General features: G+C 43.0%; 1 protein-coding gene across 1 annotated transcript in view; it reads left to right on the forward strand.

The window, feature by feature from the left end:
• The window catches only part of ireb2 (iron-responsive element binding protein 2), a 34270-nt gene that overhangs the window by 902 nt on the left and 15095 nt on the right, over window positions 1-18273 (forward strand). The window contains exons 2-19 of the mRNA XM_041837668.2: window positions 4-51; window positions 7595-7684; window positions 7938-8103; window positions 8759-8896; window positions 9075-9305; window positions 11139-11208; window positions 11404-11587; window positions 11990-12129; window positions 12416-12587; window positions 13030-13130; window positions 13273-13389; window positions 13732-13891; window positions 13999-14134; window positions 14410-14494; window positions 14751-14907; window positions 17438-17562; window positions 17729-17833; window positions 18054-18196. Of these exons, the coding sequence (XP_041693602.2) occupies window positions 27-51; window positions 7595-7684; window positions 7938-8103; window positions 8759-8896; window positions 9075-9305; window positions 11139-11208; window positions 11404-11587; window positions 11990-12129; window positions 12416-12587; window positions 13030-13130; window positions 13273-13389; window positions 13732-13891; window positions 13999-14134; window positions 14410-14494; window positions 14751-14907; window positions 17438-17562; window positions 17729-17833; window positions 18054-18196 (2345 nt within the window). The 5' untranslated portion in view covers window positions 4-26. The remainder of the gene's footprint in view (window positions 1-3; window positions 52-7594; window positions 7685-7937; window positions 8104-8758; window positions 8897-9074; window positions 9306-11138; window positions 11209-11403; window positions 11588-11989; window positions 12130-12415; window positions 12588-13029; window positions 13131-13272; window positions 13390-13731; window positions 13892-13998; window positions 14135-14409; window positions 14495-14750; window positions 14908-17437; window positions 17563-17728; window positions 17834-18053; window positions 18197-18273) is intronic.

Consider the following 18273-nt stretch of genomic DNA (forward strand, 5'->3'; position numbering starts at 1 on the left):
TAGCCTCTCCCGTTTCAGAAGTCATCATGGCGCTCGCTTCCTCAGTCAAAGGTAAGAGTCGTCTACGATAACATTGCCTAGCTAATTATTATTTTAATCAAGACAGTTTGCAAAGCAGTTTACGGCCATGTCAATTATTTCATTATGTAAAGCCTGAAATGTCTCACGTTTACTTGGGCTTCCTCACTGTCCAGGTAGCTTGTTATGCTAATGACACTTAGCTAACTAGCTAGCTAGCTAACGTTAGCTAGCAACATTACCCCTTTCATCTTTACTTGCAGTCGCCCAAAACAGTAACGTTACTTAGCTAGCTATACATCCAGTTATCTAAAGGGGAATTTCACTGCAGTATTTATTTAATATGTTGTTGGCGAAATGATTTAGCTAACGTTAACAACTAGCTAACAATAGCGTGCTAGTAACGTTAGCGTGTTAGTCTTATCAGGCTGTAAATAATACACAATTAATTGGTATATACAGCCTGAAACTGATGCTTGCAAAATCGTGTACATTTTTCTTACAAGCCAGAATGTTGAATAAAATTACATTTAAACTTACTCTACCGGTTGTCTGTGCGGTTTGTCCTTCAGGTACTCGAAATTTGAGACAAAATAGTATTGTTTACCTGACTTTTTAGAGAGCCGGTAAGTTAGGTATATGGTTCGGCACCGATATAACGTTAAAGTGAGTTTTATATTGGATATTCAGTTTTCTCTCGTCAATAGCAATTGAACCAAGCATGCCATGACATTGGATGAGTATATTTTGTATGGCCCTGTGTCATGGGTGGGCGGATTTTGATCATTTTAGACCATTCCATTGGTCGTTAAAGGAAAGGTTCACCCATTTTAAATGTATATTGTTTTTGTGCATCTCTGAGTGATGTTCTATCGATTCCCTGGGTAATTTCATGTTTGCATGTGTATCTGAGTTATTGGTGTTCAAGCAGTCAGAAATCCGTCCGGTATGGCGTAGCACTATGATAAAGTTGCTCTCACTACACTAGAAGTTAATAGGAATACGACTTGTAGATTGTGAAAACGTCTATCATGCATGTCAGATTTCAATACTGGCCGATCTTCTCGAATGAGCCATTGATCATATTTTTGCGATATTCCTACCTTGAGAAATGTTTTATTAATGGAGGGTCTATAAGATTTTTCCTATTTGTCTGCCTCTTTAGTCCAGGGTGCATTGCATGGTGCCTTTGCCAGAGATATTATAGAAATGAGGGAATGAAGGAACGTATAATGCCCCACCAGCAGACTGTCAACCAATCGTGTTCACGTTGTCGTGCTGCGTCACGAGGTTGCTAAACTAACTGTCACACAATCCCTTCTCAAAGTCAGTGTATATGTCGAGAAACGTGCCTATTTTCCTCTGAAGTACGTAATGTCACGATTCCTAAGTTAATTATCTCGGAAAAGATTTGTAATGTTGTACTTCTTGTCGACAAAATGTGGGTTAATGTTGGGTTTTTGAGCTAGCGCCCAGTAGACTCCCATTCACTCCTTGATGGAGAGCGCTCCTTGTCCCAGAATCGCCCAGAATGTACCGCGCAGCCCATTGACGTAGCGTGGTATATCTGCCGTTGCGAATGATAGACTCCACTCTGTGAAGCACATCGAGCTGCAGGTTGAACATGGTGAGATTGTAGACACCTAAATTGATAATGCAGTTTTTTTAGGCGATTTTACAGCTAACTAGCTACTCTAAATGCTGATATTGTCTTTGGTATTATTGTATGTAGCTACATTTGCTAGCTACCTAGCTAGCTTGCCAGCCAGCCCATAGAGAGCATTGGATTGTGGATTTTGTAGTCGACTTGAGCTGCAGCAGATTTCGACAAAGATTTTCCATGTTGCTACCAACCTTATTATAATGCCAAAATGAAACATTTGTTCACAAAAAAATATTATTCTCACATATTAGTGTTATTTAACACTGTAAATTAAAGGAATGAGGGGTTTTGGGTGGATTGCTTTAAGTGAAATCTTCACCCACCTGAGGCACCCGGCCATGCAAAATGAACTCCGCCTTTGAAAATTGTAATTTCTGAATCAGGGGAGGATGGAGAACAATCGTCACGTTTTTTTTGAGAGTTTTTCATTAACATTTTTTTATTTGGATTTCAGTTAACAACAAAAAAAGGGTGATTGTTCTCCTTCCTCCCCAGGTTCAGAATATATTATTTTGTTTTCATGGCATGCTTGGTTCAATAGCTACTTACGAGAGAAAAATGTATATCCCATAAAAAACAAATTTTAACTTGGTACCAACCTAATGGCCAGGCATCACATTAGCTTTCAGAAATCTGCATTTTCAAAACTCAGACGATCAAAAAATCTGCATTTAAACCATTTCACCAGCACTTTATATTGAAAGTCAACAGTGTTTTTCTTGCTTCAATAGAGTGATCAGAGGCGTGCAACTATAGTTTTCCTTCATACAAAATACATTAGTTCAACACATTCGGCAGAAAATAGCATCATTTTCATCAGATGACAACAGAAGTACAACGCTATTTTGGCAAGCAGCCACACAAGTAAATTAGCTTACAATGAAAAAGCCTCCAGCTGTGCCCTGGACACCATATGTGAATTGATTGCCCCCCATCTATTCTCAGAGTTCGTACTGCTTGGTGACCTAAATTGGGATATGCTTAACACCCCGGCCATCCTACAATCTAAACTAGATGCCCTTAATCTCACACAAATTATCAACGAACCTACCAGGTACAACCCTAAATCCATAAACATGGGTACCCTCATGCTTGGGACACCCAAGCAGGTCACCAGTGCTAGAAACATCTGCCCTACAATCAACGGCCAGGCCATCCACCTGTCCTATGTCATCTCCAACCTAGGAGTCAAGTTTGCTCCTTCTCTATCCTTCGATGCTCACATTAAACAAATATGTAAAACATAATCTAATCCAGAACAGTGCTGCCAGGGTCCTGACCAGGACCAATAAGTCAGACCACATCACCCCGATCCTAGCCCAACTCAACTGGCTGCTGATCACTACAGGATCAACTTCAAAATCCTCATGCTTGTATTTAAAGCCTTGAATGGATTGAGCCCCACCTACATCAGTGACCTCATCTCAATCAGCGAGCCACCTCGCACTCTCCCTACTGTTTCAAATCCCCAGGACACGTTTCCAAACCATGTAGGACCAAGCCGTCTGTGCCCCTTGCCTATGGAATGCTCTCCCAGACCATCTGAGTGCCGCTCCATTACTCTGAACTTTTAAAACGGGCCTTAAAACCCATTTCTACAGTCTGTATTTTTCATAGTCCTAGTCCCATCTAAAATGTATTTCGCACCTAGACCATTATTGCTATTTTACCTGCCTTGATTTTTTGTCAATGATCTACACAGAATAATCTAATGTGAAAGTGGAAGAAAAATGTGAATATGTAAAAAGATAATATATATATACAGTGGGGAAAAAAGTATTTAGTCAGCCACCAATTGTGCAAGTTCTCCCACTTAAAAAGATGAGAGAGGCCTGTAATTTTCATCATAGGTACACGTCAACTATGACAGACAAAATGAGAAAAAAAAATCAAGACAATCACATTGTAGGAGTTTTAATGAATTTATTTGCAAATTATGGTGGAAAATAAGTATTTGGTCAATAACAAAAGTTTCTCAATACTTTGTTATATACCCTTTGTTGGCAATGACACAGGTCAAACGTTTTCTGTAAGTCTTCACAAGGTTTTCACACACTGTTGCTGGTATTTTGGCCCATTCCTCCATGCAGATCTCCTCTAGAGCAGTGATGTTTTGGGGCTGTCGCTGGGCAACACGGACTTTCAACTCCCTCCAAAGATTTTCTATGGGGTTGAGATCTGGAGACTGGCTAGGCCACTCCAGGACCTTGAAATGCTTTTTTACGAAGCCACTCCTTCGTTGCCCGGGCGGTGTGTTTGGGATCATTGTCATGCTGAAAGACCCAGCCACGTTTCATCTTCAATGCCCTTGCTGATGGAAGGAGGTTTTCACTCAAAATCTCACGATACATGGCCCCATTCATTCTTTCCTTTACACGGATCAGTCGTCCTGGTCCCTTTGCAGAAAAACAGCCCCAAAGCATGATGTTTCCACCCCCATGCTTCACAGTAGGTATGGTGTTCTTTGGATGCAACTCAGCATTCTTTGTCCTCCAAACACGACGAGTTGAGTTTTTACCAAAAAGTTCTATTTTGGTTTCATCTGACCATATGACATTCTCCCAATCCTCTTCTGGATCATCCAAATGCACTCTAGCAAACTTCAGACGGGCCTGGACATGTACTGGCTTAAGCAGGGGGACACGTCTGGCACTGCAGGATTTGAGTCCCTGGCGGCGTAGTGTGTTACTGATGGTAGGCTTTGTTACTTTGGTCCCAGCTCTCTGCAGGTCATTCACTAGGTCCCCCCGTGTGGTTCTGGGATTTTTGCTCACCGTTCTCGTGATCATTTTGACCCCACGGGGTGAGATCTTGCGTGGAGCCCCAGATCGAGGGAGATTATCAGTGGTCTTGTATGTCTTCCATTTCCTAATAATTGCTCCCACAGTTGATTTCTTCAAACCAAGCTGCTTACCTATTGCAGATTCAGTCTTCCCAGCCTGGTGCAGGTCTGCAATTTTGTTTCTGGTGTCCTTTGACAGCTCTTTGGTCTTGGCCATAGTGGAGTTTGGAGTGTGACTGTTTGAGGTTGTGGACAGGTGTATTTTATACTGATAACAAGTTCAAACAGGTGCCATTAATACAGGTAACGAGTGGAGGACAGAGGAGCCTCTTAAAGAAGAAGTTACAGGTCTGTGAGAGACAGAAATCTTGCTTGTTTGTAGGTGACCAAATACTTATTTTCCACCATAATTTGCAAATCAATTCATAAAAAATCCTACAATGTGATTTTCTGGATTTTTTTCCCCTCAATTTGTCTGTCATAGTTGACGTGTACCTATGATGAAAATTACAGGCCTCTCTCATCTTTTTAAGTGGGAGAACTTGCACAATTGGTGGCTGACTAAATACTTTTTTCCCCCACTGTATATATATAAAACTACTATCTTCATTAGATAAGCATTTAACCCCCTTAGTCAATACATGTCAGAATCACCTTTTTGCAGTGATTTTAGATCTGAGTCTTTCTGCGTAAGTCTCTAAGAGCTTTGCACACCTGGATTGTACAATATTTGCACATTATTCTTTTTAAAATTCTTCAAGCTCTGTCAAGTTGGTTGTTGATCATTGCTAGACAGCCATTTTCAAGTCTTGCCATAGATTCTCAAGCCAATTTAAGTCAAAACTGTAACTAGGCCATTCAGGAACATTCAATGTCGTCTTGGTAAGCAACTCCAGTGTATATTTGGAGTTGTGTTTTAAGTTATTGTTCTGCTGAAAGGTGAATTTGTCTCCCAGTGTCTGTTGGAATGCAGACTGAACCAGGTTTTCCTCTAGGATTTTGCCTGTGCTTAGCTCTATTCCATTTCTTTTTATCCTAAAAACTCCCTAGTCCTTGTGGTTGACAAGCATACCCATAACATGATGCAGCCACCACTATGCTTGAAAATATGAAGAGTGGTACTCAGTGATGTGTTGCATTTGCCCCAAACATAACGCTTTGTATTCAGGACATAAGGTACATTTCTTACCACAATTTCTGCATTTTGACTTTAGTGCCTTATTGCAAAGTGGATGCATGTTTTGGAATATTTGTATTCTGTACAAGCTTCCTTCTTTTCACTCTCACAATTAGGTTAGTATTACAGTCATTAAACTCTGTTTTTAAGTCACCATTGGCCTCATGGTAAAATCCCTGTGTGGTTTCCTTCCTCTCTGGCAACTGAGTTAGGAAGGACGCCTGAATCTTTGACTGGGTGTATTGATACACCATCCAAAGTGTAATTAATAACTTCACCATGCTCAAAGGGATATTCAGTGTCTGCTTTTTTAAATCTTTAGCCATCAACCATTGGGTGCCCTTCATTGCAAGGCATTGGAAAGCCTCCCTTTGTGGTTGAATCTGTGTTTGAAATTCACTGCTCGACTGAGGGACCTTACAATTATCTGTATGTGTCGGGTACAGAGATGTGGTAGTCATTCAAAAATCATGTTAAACACTATTATTGCACACACAGTGAGTCCATGCAACTTATTATGTGACTTGTTAAGCACATTTTTACTCCTTAACTTATTTAGGCTTGCCATAATAAAGGGGTTGAATACTTATTGACTTAAAACATTTCAGGTTTTCATTTTTATTTCATTTGTTTTAATAACTTGAAAAACATAACTCCACTTTGACATTATAGGGTATTGTGTGTAGGCCATTGACAAAAAATCTAGATGTAATCCATTTTTAATTCAGGCTGTAACACAACAATATGTGGAAAAAGTAAAGGGGTTTGAACTTAACTGAAGGCACTGTAATAATTAAGACATTCTCAGAGCTTTGAGAACTCTGTAATGAAAAGCGCTATACAAATTAAATGTATTGTTATACATCTAGTATTTTGTATGATTAGCTACCTCCACACAAGCAACAGTGTTTCTACTGTTGGCCCATACAGGCTAATCTTTCAAAAACATTTGACATGAGGCTTGTGATGATAAGCAAGACGCGACCTCCCTTTACTAAATAGGAGCATATTTGAGTTACCTTCCTGTCCCTCATCTCTCTTTTTGCTCATGATCTTATGTGGTTTTGCTTCCTGGTGACAGTAAGCATGTTGGGTTTACAGTATGCATGCAAGTTTGAACTGTTATGAAATTAAAATGGTAGTTATGTCAGGCTTGTCATGCCCAGAAGGAAGAAATATGAGTTGCCTTACACAGATGCACAATGGACAGTTATGTGACAACAAGATGCTTGCATTTTTCTTATACTAATGTGGTGAAATGATGACCGTTGTTTTTAAATAGTAGCCACCTAGTCTCGGAAATCCCAGACCTTGGTGCAGAGCATTCCTACATTTTGGGAGGCAACCCGTCTAGAGAAACAGGTGCCTACGAGTCCATCTCGATCTCCAAATTCCAACTCGTTCCCATAACTCGTTCCCAGCTCTAGTAGGCTAGGGAAGTCACAAACATTGGGACCACTTTGTGCTGTCCCCTACATAGGCCTGCCTGACTACTTGTGATTTAGCTTTTATTCCAGCCTTGGTTCAAAAAGCCAGCAACCAAGTGGAACAAAACACATAGGTCTACATGACATTCCCCAGGCTTTTTTTTGACAGGCAAAATGAAGGGAAAGCTACATGGTGCTGATTTAAAGTGAGTCGACCACGGAGAAGGGTGAACGCTGCATGCCAAGAGGCAGAACTCTTCAAATGGCCCTCAGTTTCCATAGGATGTAGAGTAGAATAGACAACCATCCCTCCTGCTAATACACACACACACACACACACACACACTTAGCATCTTGTATTTGCATGTACAAGCAGGTGCTATTTAATCACACTCTTTGTGTGAGGGTGGAAGAAGTAGTGGCCTAGTTGAACTCATGAGGTGTGTAAATAATGAATGTACGTGCTCTCCTCTAGGATGGGCAGTCTCTAGTGTCAGATTGATGTGTGTTTCTGTTTCCCCATACAGAGGAGCATCCTTTTAACCACCTGATTGACACGCTGAAAGATGGCGACCGGAAGTATTTCAATCCACAGAAGCTGAACGATGCAAGATACAGTGAGTGCGGGTTTGTCAGCTCCTGTGTACAACAACAATAGGCTAATGCTTGCACTTATGGGTCAAAAGATCAAACCAGAGTCAAATGATTTCCCAAAACGCAGCTTTTGTCATTATAGGACCCTGAGTTGAACTGTTCAGGTAGCATGGTCAAAACCAATAGGATGCAAATAAATGCCATTTAACAAAAAAAAAAACGAGGGTGTTTTCTGAGGGTGTTTACAATGGTCTCTCATTCCTTTCCTTTCCATAGACAAGCTGCCTCTCTCCATCCGTGTCCTCTTGGAGGCGGCCATACGCAAATGCGACGGCTTCTACGTGAAAGAAGAGGACGTCCACAACATCCTAGACTGGAGCGAGCAGCAGAATGTGGCGGAGGTGCCCTTCCCTCCTGCCCGGGTCCTGCTGCAGGACTTCACGTGAGTGTCTTTCTCTCCCTCTCCAACCTGTGATTATCCAGGTTCATCTCTTTTAAAAGACAATCTTTTTTTGCAAGAGAAACCTGGTCTAAGATACCAGCAGTGTCCATGTGTCACAGCATACTCCCTGTCTACCCCTCCAAAGACATGTAGAGTTGTAGCCATCCCCAGACCTTTTTGTTGGCTTCCTTTTTGTAGCGCCAGTAGGTGAGGTAAATGGAGTCTCTGTAATATTTTGGAGGTCAGGGCTCACCACCGGTATCCTCACAGTGTATTATTCTCACCTCATTTTGGGCAGTTGATCAAGTGCACACACAGTGTTGCTTGTTGTCATAGGAATGGAAAACAGTATTTCTCTGAACTCCAGAGAAGGGACCTTGCTCAAGGGTACAGCAACATTGCAGCACTATCTGGTTACATGATCGAATCAAGATCTTGAGCACAATTAGTTAAACTAGCCAATTGCAAAGACAGTTTCACTCATTTCTATGGTTCCACCACCTCAAAATCCCAATAGGCCTACATGTATTAAATCCTAGTGGGATCACCAATACTGTATTGCAGTGCTATCGGTCACCAGTGTTGGTTTCCCTGTGTATTATTGTATGTTTTGTGGAGTAGTATGGTGGATCTGATGGTTGTTCCTTCCACACAGGGGCATCCCTGCCATGGTGGACCTGGCTGCCATGAGGGATGCAGTGATCAAACACGGAGTGGACCCCTGCCTGGTCAACCCTGTGTGCCCAACGGACCTCATCGTTGACCACTCGCTACAGATCGACCTCAACAAATGGTGGGCTTAAAGGGACAGTTCGCCCAAAGTTACATATTTTATCTTACGATAGCTGGGAAACCCTCCTGAGTTGGATATCTTTGTTACTGTGCTATTTCTGAAATTAACCTTTGCAGTTTCTTAATTATCCTCAGAAATGATCCTGCTCTTTCTGAAATGATCCACCCTTTCTCTGCAGTGCCATACAGAACTCCCCCAACCCTGGTGGAGGAGATAGCCAGAGCCAGGGACCTCTGTCTCGCCCCTCCCCCACCAGACCCACACCCAGAAGGGGGTCCCAGTGCGGAAGCGAGAGAGGGAGCTGCAGCAAAGGGGGCTGCAGTGACACCCCGGGAAGACCCGCCCCTGCTGTCCAGCAGATTGAGAACACCCCTCTCCTATGCCCCTTCCACCTACAACCCGTCTCTGAGTAAGAATCTATACATATTCATGAATTGCACGTTGCGTCACGCCATTGTTGTGAATATTCTCTTGAAGACTGGGGTGTATTCATTACGCCAATTCTGTTGCAAAAACGTGAAACCGTTTACTCCAAACGCTGTTGAATTCCAGTTTGTTGTTAAAAGGAAGTTGTAGTTCAGTTGTCTCTCTAAAAATATATATATAATAAGCGGCTGAAAGAAGTTGGAAGGAACCCAGCGGACTTCACTCCACTTTAGAGCATGTAAGAATCAATCATTTATAGATGCTTGTGCCAAACACTTCAGACTATTCCGTTTGGAATGGCAACGTGTGGAACCATACAATTAAAATTAACTACAACTTCCATGTAAGAACCCAACAGCTTTTAGGTCACATTGAAGTGTTTGGAGTAAACAGTTTCTGTTGCAAAACGTTTTGCAACAGAATCAGCGTAAAGAATACATCCCTGGTGACTGTTGTACTTAATGCTTTCTCAATTGGCGCAGATGAAGATTTCAGCAAAAGTGCATTATAGTGGCTTGGAGATACGATGATATGTATAAAGGAGACATAATTGGTAGGAAAACCTTTTGTCATTGTGATGTCAGATTGACTTTAGATTACATTAGCTAGCTAAGATTGAGTGGAGAGGACGGGATTGGAGCTAGCTAATGTTAGCATTGCTAGGTATTTTTGACAAACTTTGCTAGCTAATGGCAATATAACCATCTGTCTAAAGTAAATTTGTCAACAACATAATGATGACAATGTTGTTTCCTACTAATTATTTGTCATTGTTTTGTTGAATATTTGTTATTTTTAAATACCTGCAGGCAACTTGTGCACTAGGTTAATAGATAAAGCAGATTGCGTTCTTCATTTCGCCTGTTGCATTATTTTTTCATTACGAAGCCGTTCCCCAAAGCAGTTGATTGAGTCACATGGCATGTTTGTTTGCAAAGAGCAAACGGAAGCTTTCGCGACGTGACGATCCACTGTTGTGCAGCTCAAGAGAGGTGATCAAGTTACACTTAGAATTCACTACTAATGTTTTCCAGCTAAATATATTGTAAGAAAAGTTTTACTATCTAAGATGTGCCAAATAAATTATCTCCAGCTCAGGGCTCCAGCTATGCTATGCTATGCTATGTAAGTGGCTAGCTTGCAAGATCAAGCTTCTTGATAACTAATATGCAGAAACAGTTTGTGATATATTGAAAACATAAACATAAAATGTACTATCTACACAAACATGTGCAACAATAATAATCATATTACTTGTATTTTTTTAAATGATCACTTTATAAACTGCACACGCACCAAAAACCCTGTTGAAACTACCACAACTTTAAAAAACACATGCGGGAGACCAAAGCGCATTCTGGAGAGAGCCTATATAAAACACAAGGCAAGCAATTTACACAATGAAACTATGAATACACACAAATGAACGGGAGACGGAGAAGACATCCCCAATTCCATTGTTCTTGTGTCGCCATTTTAAATTAGGGATGTCATTTATGAAAATACTAAGCTGTAGTGTGGACCACAACTCAATTATTTTAGCCAGGCCTACAACAGGAAATGCATGTGAAACGTTAATGTATACTGCCTGCCAGACAAGTCAAAACAATTCTGCTGGCTTGCGCAGCAATTAAGCTATATTTCTTAATCCAATTCTGTTCGGATCTCAATTTCGGAATCCGAGAAGACCTCTAATTCGGGAATGCAGGTCCTGACTCCTGAGTATTGGGGTGATATATACTGTAGCGAAGCCTACCCGCTACCCTGTATAGGAGAGAGGAAAGGTGTTCATTGTCCTTCTGGTTGTTTTCTGCAGACCTGAAACAACTCTGAAAAACCAGGAGTTGGAGCTGATCCGAAACAAAGAACGGCTACAGTTCTTTAAGGTAACTTTCTCTCTCTCTCTAGTTAAAGTAAATTCAATGTGAACAAGATCCATAGTTACAGAGAGTCTGCAGCAGCTATTTCCAACTGAAACCAGCACCTATAATCACACATTGTAACAAGGCTGCAACTTATTTAGGCCTGTGTAGCGCACCAGTCCAACTTTTTTCCTACGTGTTTCTCTTTTTCCCCTGAAGTGGTGCTCCAAAGCGTTTAAGAACGTGAACGTGGTGCCCCCGGACGTGGGCGCAGTCCACCAGGTTAACCTGGAGTACCTGTCTCGGGTGGTGCAGGAGAGCCAGGGCTTCATCTACCCAGACAGCGTGGTGGGCACAGACTCTCACACCACCATGATCAACGGCCTGGGCATCCTCGGCTGGGGTAAAGAACAACAACTTAAAGTTCTATCAATGTCCACACAGCAGCTAATACTGGCTGAAATCATTGGCATTTTGTAAAGTTATGAATATAACTACGGTACCCTGAAGGAGGGACATTTCACGGATGCACAACCTCACAATAGCTGTGTGTTGTACCGAGTGTACGGACTGAAATACCCATTAACCTCAAATACTAGATTAGCATCAAACAGAAAAACATCAAAGAGAATGGATCAAAGAAAGGACTAAGAATTATGCTAAAATCACATGAATCATGGTTAATATCCAAGTTACAATGCTTTGGTGATGAAAGCGCATAAGAAGGAGATTGACGTGTGAATTAGCCAATAGCTCCATAACTTTAACACGTTTTCCTGTCTCTTCCCCGCTCGATGTCTGTCAGGTGTGGGAGGGATCGAGTCGGAGGCAGTGATGCTGGGCCAGCCCATCTCTCTGACCCTCCCCCAGGTGGTTGGCTGCAGGCTGGTAGGCTCCGTCAACACCCTGGCCACTTCCATCGATATTGTTCTGGGGATCACCAAGGTAGGCTACAGCTAAGAAATTAAACGTACTGGCACACATTTGGGGGTAGCTCAGAAATGTTGAAAACATATTCAAAGGAAAGAAGCTCCTGTACACTGCACTTGCAAAGTATAACTTTTTATTGATTGCTAGCATTTCAGCAACACAGTTATATAATGTTGAACCACCTTTAGGCCTATCTGTCTTTTTAATTTCCTTTGTATTATCTATATTGTCATTGTAAAGTACATGATGGAGATGTTTTAAATGCACTGTCAAGCCTGATTCGATGTGTTCTCCATCTCAGCACCTTCGTCAGGCGGGCATAGCTGGGAAGTTTGTGGAGTTCTTTGGTCCTGGCGTGTCCCAGCTGTCTGTCCCAGACAGGACCACCATCGCCAACATGTGTCCCGAGTACAATGCCACCGTCAGCTTCTTCCCTGTCGACCATGTCACACTCAAGCACTTTAAGCAAACAAGTAAGACAGGAAGCTGTCACTAGCCTGTTTCCAGGTCTGTTGTGCTGTCTTGCCAACCTATCTGGTCATTGGCGTAACAATGACCATAGGAGTTGGCAAGACAGCACACGGCGTGACAATTGACCATAAGAATTGGCAAGAACGCACAAGCAGAGCTGGGACCAGGCTAGACTGTCACTTCTGAGGCTGGGATGTGTGTTAGGTTTAATTTTTAGATTTATGTGCATGCTATTTGGAACATGCTAACAGAAGCTGTACTAATTGTTTTTCACTCAGCAATGTTAATGCTAAATTAAACAAACCCAAATTCGGTCTACAGACTACTTTCTTGGTTTCCATAAGGTGGGGTAAATGTGTCATTTGGCTGAACTATCCCTTGATGTTTATACTGTTGCATCTGTGGCATGTAATGTTAAAACTTGATGTTTTCGTTTGCTCTCAGACTTTACTGAGGAGAAACTTCAATTATTGGAGGCTTATCTGAAGGCTGTGAAACTCTTCAGGAGCTATGAGGACTCGTCAGAAGACCCACAATATTCTGAGGTATTCTTTTAGTCTTTTCAGATATTAGTGGCCAACAAGCAGAGGAAGCTATGGAGGAATATTGGTCCATATTACAAAGTGCATCGTTATCCTGTTTCACAATCAAAGATGTACAGTTATGTTGTCCCTGTTTTCTCTAAAGGTGATTGAAATCAACCTGAGTTCCATGGTGCCCCATGTGAGTGGGCCCAAAAGGCCCCAGGACAGGGTGGCCGTCAGCAGCATGAAGGAGGACTTCCAGAGCTGTCTCAACGAGAAGGTAACATATCAGTCAGACACCTCAGGTCAAGGAAGTCGAGAGAACTCCAATACTTGAGATCATCAGACAATTAGCCTATTCATATTTTAGTTTGCATAGCACCAGAAAATTTAAACTGCCCATTGAGGGGAAAATGTCCTATATAAGGCTTTTCATTGGTTCATCTCAAATGAATCAATCATATGACCCTTGTTCACTACAACTTAATGAGTGATAAATACTTCTGTTAGAATGACCTGGTTTTGTCTGTTACTTAGAAAGGGGTGAGATCCCTGCCACATCTTCTGGCTGTAAAATAATGAAAGTATTGATTAGTTCATTTAATTGTGTTTCTCTTTCCAGGTGGGTTTCAAAGGGTTCCACATCTCCAAGGAGAAGCAGGAGAGCCTGGTGCCGTTCCTCCACGGTGGTCAGGAGTACAAGTTGGCCCACGGCTCTGTTGTCATCGCAGCCGTCATCAGCTGCACCAACAACTGCAACCCCTCCGTCATGCTGACCGCAGGTGAGACACTGTACTATATTCCCAGGTTTTCCAGAAATCCCAATTGAAGTTTTGGGAAAATGTCAGGAATTTTGCCAATGCACCTGGTATCGCCTTTTGATTGACAGGTTTGCTGGCCAAGAAAGCGGTGGAGGCGGGCCTTATCGTCAAGCCTTATATCCGCACCAGCCTGGCTCCTGGCAGCGGCATGGTCACCCACTACCTCAACACCAGTGGAGTACTGCCTTACCTCAGCCAGCTAGGGTGAGGACACACATGTCGCGGGCGATATCTGAACCCGGGTCTCCCACGGGAGAAACCAATGTCTCGACCGTTAGACCAAGAGAACATTTCCTCTTGGGCCGAGGGCTAACACAGGTTTTAAAGTCGCAGGCAGGGCTACCTCATCACGAGAACCATGAGCAACTATGTACCCGACTCGTGTCCACCCCACACACACATCACTTGATTATGCATAATTGGCTTATTGAATATTCAGGAGTAGAATATTAGATAATTGTTCCTCATATCTGACTTAGGTTTGAGGTGATAGGCTATGGATGTGCCACCTGCGTTGGAAACACTGCACCTTTACCAGAGACCGTCACTGAAGCTATAAAAGAGGTACTTGAACAAACTCTCTTAACTTGGTTACTATTCACTGCAGAGCTGTGAATGAATAAGACTGTATTCCAGAATGAAGTATTTTGGAGATATTATCCAATGTTGTATGTTAATTTGATCCTTGAAAAAAAGAAAATACACTTGACTGCCTCCTTAACGCACTCTGTTGTTAAATGCTTTTGACCACATGCGTGGCTAGAGAGCGTGACGGAGAGGTTTTATAGGAAGGTCTAACCTTCCTCATGCGCCTCTGTAGGGGGACTTGGTGGCCTGCGGAGTGCTGTCTGGGAACCGACACTTTGAGGGACGCCTATGTGACTGTGTCAGGGCCAACTACCTGGCCTCTCCTCCCCTAGTAGTGGCGTACGCCATCGCCGGTACCGTCAGCATCAACTTTGAGAAAGAGCCTCTAGGTGAGTGAACAACATCGCATGTTTCAAACCTCAAGACCACATTTTGACGTTTGTTTGACACTTTATTTTAATAATTTGGCTCCTGTCTTCTACACTTTTTGATACCATTAATGAACTACCGTTCACTTTCTGTGATAGTCCAAAAAAGTTATCTAGGGGGTCCAAAATGTTTTCCTGGGGGACTCCAATGGAAGGTCAAAAACCTAATGTGTTAGCATGTTTGTAACCCTGTTGAGTAATGACGCTGGAGGGTATAGCTGCCGTTTTACGGGCTTCTAGCCAAATGCATTATTTTGATAGTTTTTTCACGATGTTTGTAACTTATTTTTAAAATTATTGTGTACATAAGGTTGCTGCTACCGTCTCTTATGAAAGAAATAACTTCTGGATTACTCACCTCGAACTGGACAAAGATTTTTTCTTTAAAGAGTCCGACGCGAAGGATATACTGTCTATTTGTCAATAACAGCTGGTGCGTGATGTCTAATATTAAAAAAGTCTTGAGGTTTTGCTCGCCTGAGGTAGAGTACCTTATGATAAGCTGTAGACCACACTTTCTACCAAGAGAGTTCTCATCTATATTATTAGTAGCCGTCTATTTACCCCCACAAACCGATGCTGGCACTAAGACTGAACTCAATGAGCTGTATAAGGCCATAAGCAAACAAGAAAATGCTCATCCAGAAGCGGCGCCCCTAGTGGCCGGGGACTTTAATGCAGGCAAACTTAAATCAGTTTGATCTCATTTCTACCAGCATGTCACATGTGCAACCAGAGGAAAAAAAACTCTAGACCACCTTTACTCCACACACAGAGACACATACAAAGCTCTCCCTCGCCCTCCATTTGGCAAATCTGACCATAATTATATCCTCCTGATTCCTGCTTACAAGCAAAAACTTAAGCAGGAAGTACCAGTGACTTGCTCAATACGGAAGTGGTCAGATGATGCGGATGCTACGCTACAGGACTGTTTTGCTAGCACAGACTGGAATATGTTCCGGGATTCATCCAATGGCATTGAGGAGTATACCACCTCAGTCATCAGCTTCATCAATAAGTGCATCGACAACGTCGTCCCCACAGTGACCGTACGTACATATCCCAACCAGAAGCCATGGATCAGGCAACAACCGCATCGAGCTAAAGGCTAGAGCTGCCGCTTTCAAGGAGCGGGACACTAATCCGGACACTTTATAAGAAATCCCACTACGCCCTCAGACGAACCATCAAACAGGCGAAGTGTCAATACAGGATTAAGACTGAATCCTACTACACCGGCTCTGACGCTCGTCGAATGTGGCCTGGCTTGAACACTATTACGGACTACAAAGGGAAACCCAGCTGTGAGCTGCCCAGTGACGCGAGCCAACCAGACAAGTGCCTTTTATGCCTTTTATGCTCGCTTCGAGGCAAGCAACACTGAAGCATGCATGAGAGCACCAGCTGTTCCGGACAACTGTGTGATAAGGCTTGCGGTAGCCGATGTGAGCAAGACCTTTAAACAGGTCAACATTCACAAAGACGCAGGGCCAGACGGATTACCAGGACGTGTACTCAAAGCATGCGCGGACCAACTGGCAAGTATCTTCACTGACATTTTCAACCGAGTCTGTAATACCTACGTTTCAAGCAGACCACCATAGTCCCTGTGCCCTAGGAAGCGAAGGTAACCTGCCTAAATGATTACCGACGGGCTGCCCCCAGGTGGTAAGGGTAGGCAACAACACGTCTACCACGCTGATCCTCAATACTGGGGCCCCTCAGGGGTGCATGCTTAGTCCCCTCCTGTACTCCCTCTTCACCTACGACTGCGTGGCCAAACACAACTCCAACACCATCATTAAGATTGCTGACGACACAACAGTGGTAGGCCTGATCACCGACAATGATGAGACAGCCTATAGGGAGGTCAGAGACCTGGCAGTATGGTGCCAGGACAACAACCTCTCCCTCAACGTGAGTAAGACAAAGGAGCTGATTTTGGACTACAGGAAAAGGTGGGCCGAACACGCCCCCATTCACATCGACGGGGCTGTAGTGGAGCTTCCTTCCATCCAGGACCTATATACTAGGCAGTGTCAGAGGAAACCCAAAAAAATTGTCAAAGACTCCAGTCACCCAAGTCATAGACTGTTCTCACTGCTACAGCAAGGCAAGTGGTACCGGAGCGCCAAGTCTAGGACCAAAAGGCTTCTTAACAGCTTCAACCCCCAAGCCATAAGACTGCTGAAGAATTAATCAAATGGTCACCCGGACTATTTACATTGACACCCACCCACCCCACTTCCATTTGTTTTTACACTGCTGCTACCCGCTGTCTATTATCTATGTATAAGCACTTTACCCCTACCTACATGTACAAATTACCTCGACTAACCTGTACCCCCACACATTGACTTGGTACCGGTACCCCCTGTATATAGCCTCATTATTATTTTATTGTGTTACTATTTCTTGAACTGCATTGTTGATTAAGAGCTTGTAAGTATTTCACGGTAATGTGACAGATAAAGTTTATTTGGTGTAGGTGTGACCTCTGAGGGGAAGGAGGTGTACCTGCGGGACGTGTGGCCCACCAGGGAGGAGGTGCAGCACATAGAGCAGGACAAGGTCATCTCTTCCATGTTCACAGAGCTCCGTGCCAGAAGGGAGGTGAGGGTCTGTCCTTTTGAAACAGTTGATGGTCATACCGAACTCTACCAACTGAACGTATTCCAAGCTTGTAAGTTTAGGGTTGACTCCCTCTCTTGAGTCTCTTTTTTTCTTTCTCAACCTATTCAAGTTTCATTACGGTGTGCTGTTTGTCACTCTGTTACAGAAAGGGAACACGTTTTGGAACAGCCTTGAATGTCCAGAGTCTGTGGTTTTCCCATGGGATCCCAAATCCACATACATCCGCTCTCCTTCCTTCTTTAACAAACTTGTGAGTCTCTTATTTTTTGTGTGGAAAATTACTCAGAAATGTACAACAATAATAAACACTTTTAAGAAGGGAGATAATTTAAGAAGTAGGTATATGTATTTCATATATTCAAAGCGTAATGGATAGTTTGTTGAAACATATTAGCATCACGTTAAGCTGAATTCATAGTTCAGATCTACTCTGGGCCCTGGTTGTATATGACCTCTCCCCTCTCTCCCAGTGTAAAGAGGTCCAACTGCCCCAGTCCATAGAGAACGCCCACGCCCTGCTGTTCCTGGGAGACAAGGTGACCACCGACCACATCTCCCCTGCCGGGAGCATCGCCAGGGTCAGCGCTGCTGCCAGGTACCTGGTGAGCAAACGGTGAGCACCCTATAATTTATCTCTACGTGGTACGCAAACTGCTGCAGCATTTTACCAGAGGCTGGGTTGTTCAAACT

The sequence above is a fragment of the Coregonus clupeaformis genome, unplaced genomic scaffold, assembly GCF_020615455.1.
Source record: "Coregonus clupeaformis isolate EN_2021a unplaced genomic scaffold, ASM2061545v1 scaf0067, whole genome shotgun sequence".
Taxonomy (NCBI): domain Eukaryota; kingdom Metazoa; phylum Chordata; class Actinopteri; order Salmoniformes; family Salmonidae; genus Coregonus; species Coregonus clupeaformis.